At 43.4% G+C, this 18688-nt stretch overlaps 1 protein-coding gene across 1 annotated transcript in view; it reads left to right on the top strand.

Annotated features, from left to right (window-relative positions):
* arap2 (ArfGAP with RhoGAP domain, ankyrin repeat and PH domain 2) overlaps positions 1-18688 on the top strand; it is a gene marked incomplete at its 3' end in the record, with an annotated part of 151628 nt that overhangs the window by 89048 nt on the left and 43892 nt on the right. Inside the window, 1 exon segment of the mRNA XM_029759778.1 lies at positions 4687-4812. Coding sequence (XP_029615638.1) covers positions 4687-4812 — 126 coding nt within the window.

The following is an 18688-nucleotide window of genomic DNA, read 5'->3' on the forward strand; positions in this document are numbered from 1 at the left end:
GGATGCTCATTTTATTTATTTAATTAAGAACAAAAGTTAAGCAACATCCCCAAACCATCACACTACCTCTACCATGCTACTGAACCACCAGCAGGTTCTTACTGTGGAATGCAGTGTTTGGTTTTCACCAGACATAATGGGACCCATCTCGTCCAAAAAGTTGACTCCAGTTTTCCAGGAAGCACCTGGATGATCGTCAAGACTCTCGGGAAGAATGTTCTATCGACAGATTAGTCAAAAGTATACGTTTTGTGGATGACCCCACCGTCTCTGGCACCTCATATCTCCAGCCACATTAAACAATCCTCCTTCTTTCTCTGGGTAATATAAAATAAACTATTTTCATCTCTCCGCTCCAGTACAGGGTTATTAGTGACAGCTGCTGGGTTGTTTATTGTTGTTTTAGACACACTCTCACACACACACTACCGTCTTCATCCTAGCTAACCCCCTCAGCTCATTAGGGGTTATGACGGGGACACCGGGAGCTGTTCCCAGGAAGAGCTAGCTATGTAAGCCTGTGTGTGTCCTAGTGTGTGTGTGTGTGTGTGTGTTCTAGTGTGTGTGTGTGTGTGTTCTAGTGTGTGTGTGTGTTCTAGTGTGTGTGTGTGTGTGTTCTAGTGTGTGTGTGTGTGTCCTCTAGTGTGTGTGTGTGTGTCCTAGTGTGTGTGCGTGTCCTAGTGTGTGTGCGTGTCCTAGTGTGTGTGTGTGTATCCTAGTGTGTGTGTGTGTGTGTGCGTGTCCTAGTGTGTGTGTGTGTGTGTGTGTCCTAGTGTGTGTGTGTGTGTGTGTGTGCGTGTGTGTGTGTATGTGTGTCCTAGTGTGGGTGTGTGTGTGTGTGTGTCTATGTGTGTCCTAGTGTGGGTGTGTGTGTGTGTGTGTGTGTGTGTGTGTATCCTAGTGTGTGTGTATCCTAGTGTGTGTGTTTGTGTCCTAGTGCGTGTGTTTCCTAGTGCGTGTGTGTGTGTGTGTGTGTGTCCTAGTGTGTGTGTGTGTGTGTGTGTGTATCCTAGTGTGTGTGTGTGTGTATCCTAGTGTGTGTGTGTGTGTGTGTGTGTGTGTATCCTAGTGTGTGTGTTTGTGTCCTAGTGCGTGTGTGTGTGCGCGGATGTTGTCAAAGTGTCCTGTTCCGAAGGCCAGGGTCACAGACAGACTGTTGTGGTTTTTGGATCGTTACGGGACCGTCCCAGCTCCAATAGCTAATTGGAAACTCTGTCATGTCACCTCCCTCACTGGGGAGTTAGCCAATCAGCACAGCCGAGAAATAGGCTGTGACTACCAACAAAAACCAAACAGGACAGAGCTACAGAGCCAGCATTTTACATTGTCATCTAAGGGGCCCAAAGGGACTGTTTAAAGGGCCAAACACACACTGTAACAGGGTCTCTCGCTAAGCAGCTACGTCTATTGGAACTGATGCTTTCAGATTCAGTAAACACAGAATGTGTTACAGTAGCTAACAACTTTACTTGTTTTGTGTAGTCATGTTGTTTACCTGCCAAAGGTTGCTGGGTATTGGTCCCCGCTGAGTCGACTTTGAACATAATTGGAAGCTCCAATTCTAAAATACCTGTGTGAGATTCACATCAGTGAGTAGCCAATGGAGAATCAGGATCTTAACAAGATCACAAATAATCACAATTTCGGGAATCTCCACATCGGCTTTGACTCTCATAGCAGTTGCAGGTCCTTTCATTTTGGAGAAGAGGGATGTGAAGCTGGAAAGGGCATGGGGGGGGGGAGGAGGGAGGAGGGGAGGTTAGGTCCTTCAATTAAAAGGATTTCAATTGAAGTAATTTTACCTTGTTTGATGAGGGGGCTCGGGTAGGTGATACAATCTCTTGAGGTATAACTAGGGCTCCTGCAAAAAAATGGACCCAAGCATTGGAGCTAATTGAATTTGAAAATGATAAGTTTGAACGTGGGGAGCTCTTAAAAGAAGCAAGAGGGAGTGAGAGACAGAGAGAGTAAAAGAGAGTGAGGAAAATTAAAGAAGAGAGAAGGAAACGAGAGAGAAGAAGATAAAAAAAATGGTGTGTCGTGCTGGAGAAAGAGGCAGCGCTGAGGATTTCTTTCATTTATCAAGAGACTCAAGAGTTTTTCACTCTGCCTAAAAACTTTCACGAAACACCTTGTGCGAATAACCTTGGGATTAAACGCCTGAGCGACAGCAATAAATAAAGAGATGAATGAGTGCGTCAATAAATAAATATATAAATAAAACGGTAGATATTTGAGTAAAGAGGCACAGCTGGGATTAGTGTTATCAATAAGCTCCTGAGGAGGGACTCAAAAACATCCCAAGGTGCTTTACAGGAACAGCAAGCCACCAAAAAAACACAAATAAGCAGAAGCATTGAAATAAAGTTATATTTAATCCAATGAATCAACGATGGGCAAATTATCATCTTTACCAGTTGTCCTTCTTTCATTCTCTAAACCCCCTTACTGCACTACTGCTGGTTTAGTGGGATGGAACAGTTACTACTGGTTTAGTTGGTTGGAACAGTTACTACTGGTTTAGTGGGATGGAACAGTTACTACTGGTTTAGTGGGATGGAACAGTTCTACTGGTTTAGTGGGATGGAACAGTTGTACTGGTTTAGTGGGATGGAACAGTTACTACTGGTTTAGTGGGATGGAACAGTTGTACTGGTTTAGTGGGATGGACAGTTCTACTGGTTTAGTGGGATGGAACAGTTACTACTGGTTTAGAGGGATGGAACAGTTACTACTGGTTTACTACTGGTCTGGTGTTCAACCTTCCCAAGTTCTCTCACGTCACCCCGCTCCTCCGCTCTCTCCACTGGCTTCCAGTTGAAGCTCGCATCCGCTACAAGACCATGGTGCTTGCCTACGGAGCTGTGAGGGGAACGGCACCTCCGTACCTTCAGGCTCTGATCAGGCCCTACACCCAAACAAGGGCACTGCGTTCATCCACCTCTGGCCTGCTCGCCTCCCTACCTCTGAGGAAGCACAGTTCCCGCTCAGCCCAGTCAAAACTGTTCGCTGCTCTGGCACCCCAATGGTGGAACAAACTCCCTCACGATGCCAGGACAGCGGAGTCAATCACCACCTTCCGGAGACACCTGAAACCCCACCTCTTTAAGGAATACCTGGGATAGGATAAAGTAATCCTTCTAACCCCCCCCCCCCCTTTAAAAGATTTAGATGCACTATTGTAAAGTGGTTGTTCTACTGGATATTATAGGTGAATGCACCAATTTGTAAGTCGCTCTGGATAAGAGCGTCTGCTAAATGACTTAAATGTAAATGTAAATGTAGTGGGATGGAACAGTTACTACTGGTTTAGTGGGATGGAACAGTTACTACTGGTTTAGTGGGATGGAACAGTTACTACTGGTTTAGTGGGATGGAACAGTTACTACTAGTTTAGTGGGATGGAACAGTTACTACTGGTTTAGTGGGATGGAACAGTTACTACTGGTTTAGTGGGATGGAACAGTTACTACTGGTTTAGTGGGATGGAAAAGTTATGCTGGTTTAGTGGGATGGAACAGTTACTACTGGTTTAGTGGGATGGAACAGTTACTACTGGTTTAGTGGGCTGGAACAGTACTACTGGTTTAGTGGGATGGAACAGTTACTACTGGTTTAGTTGGATGGAACAGTTACTACTGGTTTAGTGGAATGGAACAGTTCTACTGGTTTAGTGGGATGGAACAGTTACTACTGGTTTAGTGGGATGGAACAGTTACTACTGGTTTAGTGGGATGGAACAGTTCTACTGGTTTAGTGGGATGGAACAGTTACTACTGGTTTAGTGGGATGGAACAGTTACTACTGGTTTAGTGGGATGGAACAGTTCTACTGGTTTAGTGGGATGGAACAGTTACTACTGGTTTAGTGGGATGGAAAAGTTCTACTAGTTTAGTGGGATGGAACAGTTACTACTGGTTTAGTGGGATGTTACAGTTCTACTGGTTTAGTGGGATGGAACAGTTACTACTGGTTTAGTGGGATGGAACAGTTACTACTGGTTTAGTGGGATGGAACAGTTACTTCTGGTTTAGTGGGATGGAACAGTTACTACTGGTTTAGTGGGATGGAACAGTTACTACTGGTTTAGTGGGATGGAACAGCTCTACTGGTTTAGTGGGATGGAAAAGTTCTACTGGTTTAGTGGGATGTTACAGTTCTACTGGTTTAGTGGGATGGAACAGTTCTACTGGTTTAGTGGGATGGAACATTACTACTGGTTTAGTGGGATGGAACAGTTGCTACTGGTTTAGTGGGATGGAACAGTTACTACTGGTTTAGTGGGATGGAACAGTTCTACTGGTTTAGTGGGATGGAACAGTTACAACTGGTTTAGTGGGATGGAACAGTTCTACTGGTTTAGTGGGATGGAACAGTTACTACTGGTTTAGTGGGATGGAACAGTTCTACTGGTTTAGTGGGATGGAACAGTTCTACTGGTTTAGTGGGATGGAACAGTTCTACTAGTTTAGTGGGATGGAACAGTTCTACTGGTTTAGTGAGATGGAACAGTTACTACTGGTTTAGTGGGATGGAACAGTTACTTAGTCTCTCTCTATCTCTCATATCTCTGATGATTGTCTGTGTGAAGGCGAACATACACTGACTGTCTCTCTGTACGTCTATGTTGAAGTTCTGTTATGTTGCACGTATAGGCTCACTGTCGCTCTCTGTGTCTCTGTGTAGATTTCCCCATGCTGGAGTCATCCTCAGAGACCAGTTCTCCGTCTGATGCTCCGTCCTTCATGGACGGCTTCCTCTACTGCTCCGCCGGTCCGGCCAAGGCCACCCTGGACAGGAGAGGGAGAGACGGTGAGTGGACCGACGCGACACTGACCTCCAGTCAGCTAGTCAATCAATCAGTCAGTAACTCCAACTGGCAGTTAATTAAATGTGTAGTCAGTGAAACCATTGCAATCGATCAATTAATGTCAAGTCGGTCAGTCAATCAGTCTGTCAAACTGAGAATCAATACATCTATAAATCAAATAGCCTATCGGTTCAATCATTATCCTGTCCATCGAATGTACTCTTTGTTGGGTCCTTAAATAATCAGTTAGAGAGAGAGAGGGGTCCTAGAAGGCTGTACCCATCTTTCTCCCCAAAGCCTTCTAATAACAATGTCATTGTTGAGACAAGGCAGCCAACCAACCTTCAGGTATCAAACCCTGCATATGCCCTTCATCAGACACTTTTTATCCAACGCTACTTAGTCATGTGTGCACTTTCGTTAGCGTACGGGCTGTCCTGGGAATCGAAGTCACTTTCCTGGCATTACAATTGCCGTGCTCTACCAACAGAGCTACCGAGGACCAAACACAATACAACGTCTATCCAGTAGATGGCGCCATATATAACTGTCTACAAAACGACCTAAAACTCCCAACCCATCCCTCTGCTCCCCTGCTTCTCATCCGAGGTCGTTTAAAACTTTTAATCAGGCTTTTTTCCAAACTCGGTTGCACCTCCTGCGCCTGTTAGCCGTCTTCCCCATCCTTTCCCATGCCTCCTATCCAACATCTGGAGCTGTGGCCCCTGGGTAATCAAGAAGACGGAGCCAGGTTTGGATGGCCCTCCTGGGACAGAAAAAAAGGGGAAGGGGGGGACATTGCGCTCTATCTGCTACTGGCTGGATCTCCTTCCTCCAGAGAGAGGGGGGAGAGTGAAGTAGACAGTGCTTCAGAAAGTATTCAGACCCTTTGACTTTTTCCACATTTTGTTACGTTACAGCCTTATTCTAAAATGGATTAAATTTACACACAATACCCCAAAATGACAAAGCAAAAACAGGTTTTTAGAAATTTTTGCAAATGTATTAAAAACACAAATATTACATTTACATAAGTATTCAGACCATTTACTCAGTACTTTGTTGAAGCACCTTTGGCAGCGATTACAGCCTTGAGTCTTCTTGGGTATGACGCTACAAGCTTGGCACACCTACAGTACCGTTCAAATATTTGGGGTCACTTAGAAATGTCCTTGTTTTTGAAAGAAAAGCACAGTGTAGAGTTTGTTAATGTTGTAAATGACTATTGTAGCTGGAAACGGCAGATTTTTTATGTAATATCTACATAGGCGTACAGAGGCCCATTATCAGCAACCATCACTCCTGTGTTTCAATGGCACGTTGTGTTAGCTAATCCAAGTTTATCATTTTTAAAGGCTAATTGATCATTAGAAAACCCTTTTGCAATTATACTAGCACGGCTGAAAACTGTTGTCCTGATTAAAGAAGCAATAAATCTGGCCTTCTTTAGACTAGTTGAGTATCTGGCGCATCAGCATTTGTGGGTTCGATTACAGGCTCAGAATGGCCAGAAACAAAGAACTTTCTTCTCAAACTCGTCAGTCTATTCTCGCCTATGTAGATATTCCATTACAAATCGTCCGTTTCCAGCTACAATAGTAATTTACAACATTAACAATGTCTACACTGTATTTCTGATCAATTTGATGTTATTTGAATGGACAAAAAATGTGATTTTATTTCAACAACAAGGACCCCAAACTTTGGAACGGTAGTGAATATTTGGGGAGTTTCTCCCATTCTTCTCTGCAGATCCTCTCAACCTTTGTCAGGTTGGATGTGGAGCATCGCTGCTCAGCTATTTTGCAGGTCTCGAGTCTCATAGCAAAGGGTCTGTTGCAATACATTTGCAAAAAAAATTGTCATTATAGTGTATCGTGTGTAGATTAAAGACGAAAAAAATTAATTTGATACATTTTAAAATAAGGCTGTAAAGGAACAAAATGTGGAAAAAGGGAAAGGGTCTGAATACTTTCCGAAGGCACGGTATCCCCCTCTTTCTTTCTCTCCCTCCCCCCTCCTCCACCAGCCTCTCATATATCAATAGAGAGGGGAGAGTGAACAGTTGTGTAGATTTGCACTGGTGGAAGGTCTTTGATTTGATGAACGTCATGTAGTTTTACCGTTGGGGAATTGTAAGAGCGAGTGGTCAAGGAAGCTTCCACATTTCTATCGCCCTCTGAGTGAGACTCACACAACATCGTACTAATGGTGGTAAAACAGTGAGCTTCATCCTCTGTTCTGCTTCATGCTGATGGGTTTCAGTGGGGTTGGAAGCTGTATTAGCTAACAGCTTTGTGTAGAGAGCTTGTTACAATATAAACGCTGTAGTTAGCCTCATACAGCTCTCTGTTTCTTTGTGCAGAAGAATACAGGGCTGTGGCGATCATTACATTTTTTTGGCGGATGATTGTCACGTAAATAACTGCCTGTCTCATGGTAATTGACTGTTAGTTAACATAGACACATTTAGCGTCACCTGGCTTCCATGCATAGCCTTTCTTGCCACTGATGCAGACCTATGGAACATCTACATTTTAAAAAGTCCAATAAATCCATGTAATGTATTCTACACCTTCACAATAAATCCATTATTTATTTTAGACAGGTCTAAAGAAACATGATATGAAGAAAATGTAGTCTATTTCAGAAGAACAGAATAGCATACTCTGAGTTGTCTTTATGTCTTGATCTGGCTATGCCATATGGCTGTGGGCTACACTAGTTAATTTAGCTGACAAGATTTGCTTAGAATTCCGTGGCATTATTTTATATTGTTTTATAGTTTGAAGAATACAATTGATCATCGCTGAATAAAATAGAAAGGATATTTTCTTCAAATGATTTGAGGGAGTGCACACATGCAGCTATTCTGTGAGTGCTTAATAAATAACAGGTCCTCCTATATCCTTCATTTAGAGTTATTAATGTAACTTCAGTTGTTCTACAAACGTTGGGCTTTTTGTTTAGATTTGTAATACATTGTAAGGCTGCATGATGCGACTCTAATGATGATTTGAAAAAAGTTGTTCTGCACAAGCTGTGCACACTTCATCAGTCTCTCATTCACAATTTGATTTGAAGAGCACTTGATAATGTCACGAAGTTCCCGGTGGGGGTGGGGGGGGGTGGGGGGGTGGATTCCATTCCTTTTGCGGTCAGTCGCCATTGTGCCCTTGGGCTCTGAATATTAATTATAATTCACTTCTCCCGGCTGGGTGCTCCGAAGCATGGCTCTCCGTCATGTGATCTGGTCTTTCTCACGAGCTAAAAGTGAACAGATCAGAACACTTTGCTTAAAACGTTGATAAACTATGAGGCTATTTCTTCATATTCTAAGAGAACCAATGCCACACGGCAGTAGGCTATAAGCGTGAATGTTCCATTAGTGGGAAAACATTTAATGGTGATACAAAGCAAAAATATAGACCTATGCGCTAGGCTACATGGGGTGTGCGACTATGATTTGAAAATGTCGCAAAAAAAAGGCATGCGCTGGTTCTTGTGATAGGCTAATATTGTCACCCATCAGACTATTCTTGAGTTAATCTTGTCTTTATATAAACTAAATAATAAATCTGTGAAATTTGTTTTGATTTTGAATGGACCATTATCATGCACCTGTCTCGAAACAGGTACAGGGGGGACAATACCATGTCATCTATGCACTGAAATAGCAAATGGAGGATGCTTTTCCTGTGGTTCATTTTCATGCAAACCAGGTAGGATATACTCCTGTTGTAAAGAGAAGCAATGTGCTTATATTAGGAAAGTTGAGAAATAAATATAGCAGGCCTAGCCTATAGAAAGCTGATGGGATCCTCCTCTTTTTAATAAAGGCCATCACTCTGTTTTCTAGAACAATTGCATAGCCTATAGAAATGTTGCGCAACACGAGCTGATGGACTCTCATTAAGTGTTTGATTAGATTTTCGAACACATTTGCATTGATGTCAGAGTGATTAGAGTGTCAATAGAGTGCTGAGTACCAGGCAGTTAGCGAGTTTGGTAGGCTACTAATGACCAGCAGCTGTGTAATTTGTGTAATTTGACTGCTGTCATGTCTGGTGACTGCCGGTGTGGCGGTAATAAGGTCACCGTAACAGCCCTACTCGTGGATACCATTTTAATGTCTCGGTGTCCAGTCAGAAGTAAGTTGGAGGTCGTTTCACGAGCCAATGCTAGCACTAGTTAGCAGCTTCATTCAAACTGCGCGCAGAGACATAAAAATGGTGTCCAGGAGTTAATCTGACTCTGGCTAGGTAGATAAAGGGCTTCATTATCAAAATCCTGAACTATCCATTTAATGGCGTGACTGAATCAAGTGGCAATTGAAAAGGTAAAAGGGGCTGGCTTAAACTATGCCTTTCATCTTCTGAAAACAGGAAGAGGAAGTGCTGCCTTTGTGAAAGGAGGGAGGGAGAGAATATATGTTTTAGTGTAGTGTACTCCTGGATGTCTTTAGAGCTTCTCAAGTTAATGGTTTAATGGTCTAATACATACTCACTCACCCACTCAATCAATCACTCACTCACTCACTCACCCACCCACCCATCCACTCAATCACTCATCCACTCATCCACTCATCCACTCACCCACTCACCCACTCACTCACTCACTCACTCACTCACTCACTCACTCACTCACTCACTCACTCACTCACTCACTCACTCACTCACTCACTCACTCACTCATCCACTCAATCACTCATCCACTCACCCACCCACCCACTCACTCACTCACTCCCTCACTCACTCACCCACCCACTCACTCACTCACTCACCCACTCACTCACTCACCCACTCACTCACCCACCCACCCACCCACCCATCCACTCACTCACCGACTCACCCATGGCTTGATGGTTTATAGATACACCACAGCTCTTAATAATGCGTAAGGCAGCGATGGTGGTTTAATAAACGCACAGTGAGTAGCGGTGGGAACGACTATAAGTAGAGAACCTTCAGGTTTCTTCTCCTCTCCCAGAGACATCAACTCCAATAGGCATCCTCTTTACCTCCCTCTCGTTGATGTGAGCTATATTGAGCAGACGGGGGTCGGAAATACATTTGGGGAAAATGTGTTTGGGTTTTACCAGAGACATACTTTGGAGCTGGTCTTTGTTGATGGAAATGCAATGTTTTATAGTCCAATGTTCCAGTGGCAGTAGTCACGCTATAGAAAATTGAATATATTGAGACACAATATGCCATGAATCCCTTCTTCATTTGATGGTGAATGGTCAGTTGTTTGTGTTCAAGGCAAGGTATTTACAGGTAACTACTGAGGTGGATGGTCAGTTGTTTGTGTTCAAGGCAAGGTATTTACAGGTAACTACTGAGGTGGATGGTCAGTTGTTTGTATTCAAGGCAAGGTATTTACAGGTAACTACTGAGGTGGATGGTCAGTTGTTTGTATTCAAGGCAAGGTATTTACAGGTAACTTCTGAGGTGAATGGTCAGTTATTTGTATTCAAGGCAAGGTATTTACAGGTAACTACTGAGGTGAATGGTCGGTTGTTTGTATTCAAGGCAAGGTATTTACAGGTAACTAATTAGTGTTAAATGTAATTGTTAACACAACACATAACAACCTTCATCCTTGTTGTGATTGGTTCAGTGTAGGGGTAAACAGGAAACCCAGTCCCCTGGAGCGTTACAGTCTTACTGTGAGTAGCTGTGTGAATGAGTACGCCTCCTCTTCTCCCAGTCAGGTAGTCAAGGTGGGAGGAGGGAGGGAGGCTGGGAAGGAAGGAAGGAGGGAGGGAGGACGAAGAGAGGGAAGAAGAGAGGAAGTAACTGCCTGAAAGCATGAGTGGCAGAATGTAAATGACACCTCTAATTTCTGATTAGTTTGTCTTTTCCTCTTGAGTGCTTCTTTCTACTCTACTGTCTGCCACAGTGTATCAGAGCTCTTCTCTCTACTGTCTGCCACAGTGTATCAGAGAGCTCTTCTCTCTACTGTCTGCCACAGTGTATCAGAGCTCTTCTCTCTACTGTCTGCAACAGTGTATCAGAGAGCTCTTCTCTCTACTGTCTGCCACAATGTATCAGAGAGCTCTTCTCTCTACTATCTGCCACAATGTATCAGAGAGCTCTTCTCTCTACTGTCTGCCACAGTGTATCAGAGCTCTTCTCTCTACTGTCTGCAACAGTGTATCAGAGAGCTCTTCTCTCTACTGTCTGCAACAGTGTATCAGAGAGCTCTTCTCTCTACTGTCTGCCACCGTGTATCAGAGAGCTCTTCTCTCTACTGTCTGCCACAGTGTATCAGAGCTCTTCTCTCTACTGTCTGCAACAGTGTATCAGAGAGCTCTTCTCTCTACTGTCTGCAACAGTGTATCAGAGAGCTCTTCTCTCTACTGTCTGCCACAATGTATCAGAGAGCTCTTCTCTCTACTGTCTGCCACAATGTATCAGAGAGCTCTTCTCTCTACTGTCTGCCACAGTGTATCAGAGCTCTTCTCTCTACTGTCTGCCACGATGTATCAGAGAGCTCTTCTCTCTACTATCTGCCACAATGTATCAGAGAGCTCTTCTCTCTACTATCTGCCACAGTGTATCAGAGAGCTCCTCTCTCTACTATCTGCCACAGTGTATCAGAGCTCTTCTCGCTACTGTCTGCCACAGTGTATCAGAGAGCTCCTCTCTCTACTATCTGCCACAGTGTATCAGAGAGCTCTTCTCTCTACTGTCTGCCACAATGTATCAGAGAGCTCTTCTCTCTACTGTCTGCCACAATGTATCAGAGAGCTCTTCTCTCTACCATCTGCCACAGTGTATCAGAGAGCTCTTCTCTCTACTGTCTGCCACAGTGTATCAGAGAGCTCTTCTCTCTACCATCTGCCACAGTGTATCAGAGAGCTCTTCTCTCTACTGTCTGCCACAGTGTATCAGAGAGCTCTTCTCTCTGCTATCTGACGTCTCAGAGAGCTCTTCTCTCTACTGTCTGCCACAGTGTATCAGAGAGCTCTTCTCTCTACTGTCTGACATCTCAGAGAGCTCTGCTTGGCATCCGACCGCAAGGCGCTACAGAGGGTAGTGCGTACCACCCAGTACGTCACTGGTGCCGAGCTCTCTGCCATCCAGGACCTTTGTACTAGGCAGAGTCAAGGAAGGCCAAAATAATTGTCAAAGAGTCCAGCTACCCAAGCCACAGACTGTTCTCTCTGCTATGGCATGGCAAGCAATACCAACATACCAAGTCTGGAACCAACAGGACCCTAAACAGCTTCTATTCCCACACCATAAGACTTTTAAACAAGACTGCTAAATAGCTAATCAAATGGCTACCGGGAATACATGCTTTGACCCTGTTTTCACTGACTTTATGCACATACACACTGGACCCTACCCACAGACTCACACATACTAACACTGACACCCAACACTGACTTTATGCACATACACACTGGACCCTACCCACAGACTCTCACATACACACTGGACCCTACCCACAGACTCTCACATACACACTGGACCCTACCCACAGACTCTCACATACACACTGGACCCTACCCACAGACTCTCACATACACACTGGACCCTACCCACAGACTCTCACATACACACTGGACCCTACCCACAGACTCTCACATACACACTGGACCCTACCCACAGACTCTCACATACACACAGGACCCTACCCACAGACTCTCACATACACACAGGACCCTACCCACAGACTCACACATACTAACACCCAACACTGACTTTATGCACATACACACTGGAACCTACCCACAGACTCTCACATACACACTGGACCCTACCCACAGACTCTCACATACACACTGGACCCTACCCACAGACTCTCACATACACACTGGACCCTACCCACAGACTCACACATACTGACACCCAACACTGACACACACACACACACACACACACACACACACACACACACACACACATACATACTGATGCCACACACACAAACACACTTTCACACTCACCACATATGCTGCTGCTACTGTCTACTATCTATCGTGTTGCCTAGTTACTTTACCCATACCTCAATTACCTTGTACCCCTTCACATCGACTCGGTACTGGTACTCCCTCTACATAGCCATGTTATTTTCTACTCCCTGTATATAGCCAACGTTATTTTCTACTTCCTGTATATAGCCATGTTATGTTCTACTTCCTGTATATAGCCATGTTATTTTCTACTTCCTGTATATAGCCATGTTATGTTCTACTTCCTGTATATAGCCATGTTATGTTCTACTTCCTGTATATAGCCATGTTATGTTCTACTTCCTGTATATAGCCATGCTATTTTTATTTGTTTTTCAATATTTATTCCTTTATTCCTTATTCCTTCAATATTTATGTCAATTTTTTTGTATCTTAAAAAAAAATATATGTATATATACAGTACCAGTCAAAAGTTTGGACAAATACTTATTCAAGGGTTTTTCTTTATTTGTACTATTTTCTACATTGTAGAATAATAATGAAGACATCAAAACTATGAAATAACACTAACCAAAAAGTGTTAAAATAAATAATTATCTATTTTAGATTTTAGTTTCTTCAAAGTAGCCACCCTTTGCCTTGATGACAGCTTTGCACACTCTTGGCATTCTCTCAACAATCTTCATGAGGTAGTCACCTGGAATTTATTTCAATTGACAGGTGTGCCTTCTAAAAAAAAGTTAATTTGTGTAATTTCTTTCCTCCTTAATGTGTTTGAGCCAATCAGTTGTGTTGTGACAAGGTAGGGGTGGTATACAGAAGATAGCTATGTTTGGTAAAAGACCAAGTCCATATTATGGCAAGAACAGCTCAAATAAGCAAAGAGAAACAACAGTCCATCATTACTTTAAGACATGAAGGTCAGTCAATCCGGAAAAGTTTCTTCAAGTGCAGTCGCAAAAACCATCAAGCACTATGATGAACCTGGCTCTCATGAGAACCGCCACAGGAAAGGAAGACCCAGAGTTACCTCTGCTGCAGAGGATAAGTTAATTAGAATTAACTGCACCTCAGAAATACAGCCCAAATAAATGCTTCACAGAGGTCAAGTAACAGACACATCTCAACATCAACGGTTCAGAGGAGACTGCATGAATCAGGCCTTCATGGTCGAATTGCTGCAAAGAAATCACTACTAAAGTACACCAATAATAAGAAGAGACTTGCTTGGGCCAAGAAACAAGAGCAATAGACATTAGACCGGTGGAAATCTGTCCTTTCGTCTGATGAGTCCAAATTTTTGATTTTTGGTTCTAACCGCCATGTCATTGTGAGACGCAAAGTAGGTGAACGGATGATCTCCGCATGTGTAGTTCCCACTGTGAAGTGTGGAGGTGTGATGGTGTGGGGGTGCTTTGCTGGTGACACTGTCTGTAATTTATTTAGAATTCAAGGCACACTTAACCAGCATGGCTACCACTGCATTCTGCAGTGATACACCAGCCCATCTGGTTTGGGCTTAGTGGGGCTATCATTTGTTTTTCAACAGGACAATGACCCAACACACCTCTAGGCTATATAAGGGCTAATTGACCAAGAAGGAGAGTGATGGAGTGCTGCATTGGATGAGTTGGACCGCACAGTGAAGGAAAAGCAGCAGTGCTTAGTATATGTGGGAACTTATTCAAGACTGTTGTGAAGTGAAGCTGGTTGAGAGAATGCCAAGAGTGTGCAAAGCTGTCATCAAGGAAAAGGGTGGCCTCTTTGAAGAATCTCAAATATATTTTGATTTGTTTAACACTTTTTTGGTTGCTTCATGATTCCATATGTTTTATTTCATAGTTTTGATGTCTTCACTATTATTCTACAATGTAGAAAATAGTAAAAAATAAAGAAAAACCCTTGAATGAGTAGTTGTGTCCAAACTTTTGACTGGTACTGTATGTATTTTTAAATGTCTCTGTGAATTAGAAATGTCTATTTTATACCTGACTTGAGAGATCCAGACATTTTTTCAATTTTTATTATCATCTTTTTGCCTCCAATTTTAAATGTATTTTCCATTCAAAGAGACTTTTAAAGCATTGCAGGCTCAGATTTACATAGAGAAACGATGTCTTTGTTCTTAGATATTAGTAAGGTTGAAGCCATTGTTCAGTTTAGACTATTGAAGTTTAGGCTACTTTAAAACAAAAATCAAATGTACTTTTTAATTAGTAATTTCATTACTTACATTTATTTCTGTCCCAAAGAATTTTATAAAATCAGCTTGCCTACTCAAAAATCTGTGAGGGTCATAGCCCATTTCCCTAATCCCTTCATCACATTGTTTCATGGCTAAAATCATCTAGGACTGCATCCAATGGTTCCCTAGTCCCTATGTAATGGTGTGGGCCCTGGTCAAAAGTAGCGCACTATATAGTGTTTAGGGTGCCATTCCGGATGTATCCTGTTGATCTGACCTTAACTGTGGGTGGATAATGTCATCTTCTCTGTCTCCTCTCCTCTGGTAATGCAATGAAGAGTGATTCCAGCATGTTCTCTACCAACACAGACAGATCGTTCAGACCCTTACGATTTAGCTATTTCCATTTTCAGCCCAGCTGACATGCTGTCTAGCAGATGTCTTCATCGCAAGATATTTTAGTCTGATGGTGGAAAGAGAGGGGATCGAGGGAGGATACAGAGAGAGGGAGGATGGGAGGAAGGAGCGAGGGAGGAGGGGAGGAAAGATGATGACTCATTGGAGGAGTGTGTAGTATGCTGTTTGTGTGGAGAACGGTGTTTTTTTTGTAACGTTGATTATACGTTGGTTGTGCATCTTGTGGCAGACTAAATATTGTGTTTTAACATGACGAAATGCACACATTTGCAAACCTACATACAGATGTAGGATCTTACTTTGAGCCAGTTTGCCACAGTAGGAAAATAATCCTGCAGCAACAGGACGTGAATTATTATGTGGGTTATATTTAATGGACATTTTTAAAATGGAAATTACAAACTTTATGAAGCCTTTTTAAACCTCATGCACTACACGTTTCCATTTCCTGCCGTGCAGGAAAAGAGTGATCAAATTGTATGAATTTATGTAGGTTGTTTTCCTTTCTTCAAAACTCTTCCTACTCCCTCTGTTCAGGTATTGTCTAATTGATTACTTCATTGGTCCGTTGATGACTTGATTAGCACAATCAATATCCCTATGGTGAACACTTTCAGAACATTTGACAAAAGAAGAAACCAGAGACTCTAAATTGCGGATATGTGGTCCCTTCCCATCCTCATTTGTCTGGAAACCGGTAATGTGGGGAGCAAGGAACTCGTTTGGAACGTTAGCTAATTTGTAGACGTCGGGCGGAGGCAGTTTTCTTTTGGTTGCCGCCCTAGTTTTCCCTAGCTACACTCTCTCTGGAGGTTGGTAGTGACCCCCCATGGCGCTCGACAACGCTGCGGGGCTCATCGTGTGTGTGTGTGTGTGTGTGTGCATGGGGAGGAGAACAGCTGGAGACGGGACGCAGCTGCTTGATTGTAAATCAGCTTGGTATTGTTCCCTCTACCATGCTAGCACTGTGCAGGGGCAAGAGTAGTGCTGCACCACCCGTTAACTGTCAATGTGGAGCCTGCTGGTGGAAACCGAGAGAGAGACAAGCACACAGATATTCACTTTGGTGAATGCCGACGGTGGTGAGGGTGGCAGTGGGTTTGGGTGATGTCAGTTCCTGTCAGAAAGCCCTATACGAAAAGGGCAAATTCGGACTATTTTTTTCCTCTCTCGTTCCGTCCCTCGTTCAGCTGCAGCGTGCGTCAAAGCAAAGCCCCGTCCCCCCTATCCCTCGCTCTTTTTCCTTTACCCTCCTCTCTGTCTGTCTCTCTCTGTCCCTCTCCTTCTCCCATTCGGTCTCTCTTTCCCACCCCCCTCTCTCTTCTCTTCTCCCTCCTCTCTGTCTGTCTCTCTCTGTCCCTCTCTTTCTCCCATTCGGTCTCTCTTTCCCACCCCCCTCTCTCTTCTCTTCTCCCTCCTCTCTGTCTGTCTCTCTCTGTCCCTCTCTTTCTCCCATTCGGTCTCTCTTTCCCACCCCCCTCTCTCTTCTCTTCTCCCTCCTCTCTGTCTGTCTCTCTCTGTCCCTCTCTTTCTCCCATTCGGTCTCTCTTTCCCACCCCCTCTCTCTTCTCTTCTCCCTCTCTCTGTCTTATCCCATACTCTCCTCTCCCCTTCTTAACCTCTCTCTCTCTCTCTCTCTCTCTCTCTCTCTCTCTCTCTTCTCCCTCTCTCCTACCCCCCTCTCAACCTCTCCTCATCTCTCCTCCTCTCCTCTATTTGACGGCCATAAACTAGTAATTTTCCCTGTAGGCCAGTAATGGGATGATTCTCTGGAAAAACCTTCCCTCCCTGATGTCTTCTCATTCATTTGTCAAGTCTGTCCTGAGCGTTCCCTCCGCGCCCGTCATTACAGTCCTAGATTCCCGCTAGGGGTTTCCCAACGCACCTTTCCATGGGATGGAGACTGGATGGCTTTTATTTCCTCATTGAGGAGAATTCTGTTGACTGTCAGCGGTAGAGGTCACACGGGTTCGTGATACAGGAGAATTAAACTCTTTAAAAAGTCCCAATATGCTTTGTCTTTCACTGTTTAAACTAATAATAAGTGTTTCACACCCTACATGCCCCCGGGAGTGCCATTAGTCATCTAACCGATATTATCATACAATTTCATGCCATATGACTGTTCACATGCCCACTCTAATACCTAATGATTAAAGACCTTATTTATATGAATGAATTCATCTCTGCATCCGTGTTTCCAGGTTCAGAAACAGCATTCTTCTTACAAAACTGCCTCTTAGGATTCAGGCAGAACAACAAAACAAGGTGTTCAGTTTGTGACCAATAGCAACTAGACTGCATTTTCATTCAAGTATGCTTCGTCTCTGTATGTAAACCCTCTTATATAGCAGTTTACATGGCAGAGGTTTAGATGAGCTATCATCCCCAGGTCCAGAAGGAGACTGTTGTAGCCTGAATCTCAACAAAAAAAACATAGGCAAGGAAACGAAAGGAAAATAAACACCAAACAACAAGAAAAACATCTGGTGAAGTGATAGACATGGCATTTTGGTGTGTCCGATAATATCGTCAAGACAAACGGAAGCAGTTGTCGCAGGTAGATAGAATTGGTAATGACTTTAAATACCAGCTGTCACCACGGCAACTACGTGCAGGGGAGGGGGGGGGTGACTATAAGTGGGAATTCACTTCAGAGTGTTATGGTAGTGGTGAGAAAAAAATAATGGAGAATGGGGTCACATACCTAGCATTTTCTGAAATGTCATCTCTGGAAACATGACAACACTTTGGTAAGATATTAGTGGAATGTTGTCCACAATGTCTCTCACTCAGACAATAATTTACTATTGGAATGAACATTTGTAGTGTAAAAGTCAAGCAGGAAAGTGTTTCAAATCAAATCAAAGGGTATTTGTCACGTGCACCGAATACAACAGGTGTAGACCTTACAGTGAAATGCTTACTTAACCAATAGTGCAATTTTTAAGTAAATATGAGGTATTAGGTGAACAATAGATAAGTAAAGGAATAAAAACAACAGTAAAAAGACAGTGAAAAATAACAATAGCGAGGCTATAACAGTAGCGAGGCTATAACAGTAGCGAGGCTATATACAGACACCGGTTAGTCGGGCTAATTGAGGTAGTATGTACATGTAGGTATGGTTAAAGTGACTGCATAAATGATAAACAGAGAGTAGCAGCAGCGTAAAAGAGGGGTTGGGGGGGACAATGCAAATTTTCCGGGTAGCCATTTGTTTACCTGTTCAGGAGTCTTATGGCTTGGTTTTAACATCTCGACCATGTTCTGTTATAATATCCACCCGGCACAGCCAGAAGAGGACTGGCCACCCCTCATAGTCTGGTTCCTCTCTAGGTTTCTTCCT

This window comes from Salmo trutta, chromosome 8, assembly GCF_901001165.1.
Source record: "Salmo trutta chromosome 8, fSalTru1.1, whole genome shotgun sequence".
Lineage (NCBI taxonomy): Eukaryota > Metazoa > Chordata > Actinopteri > Salmoniformes > Salmonidae > Salmo > Salmo trutta.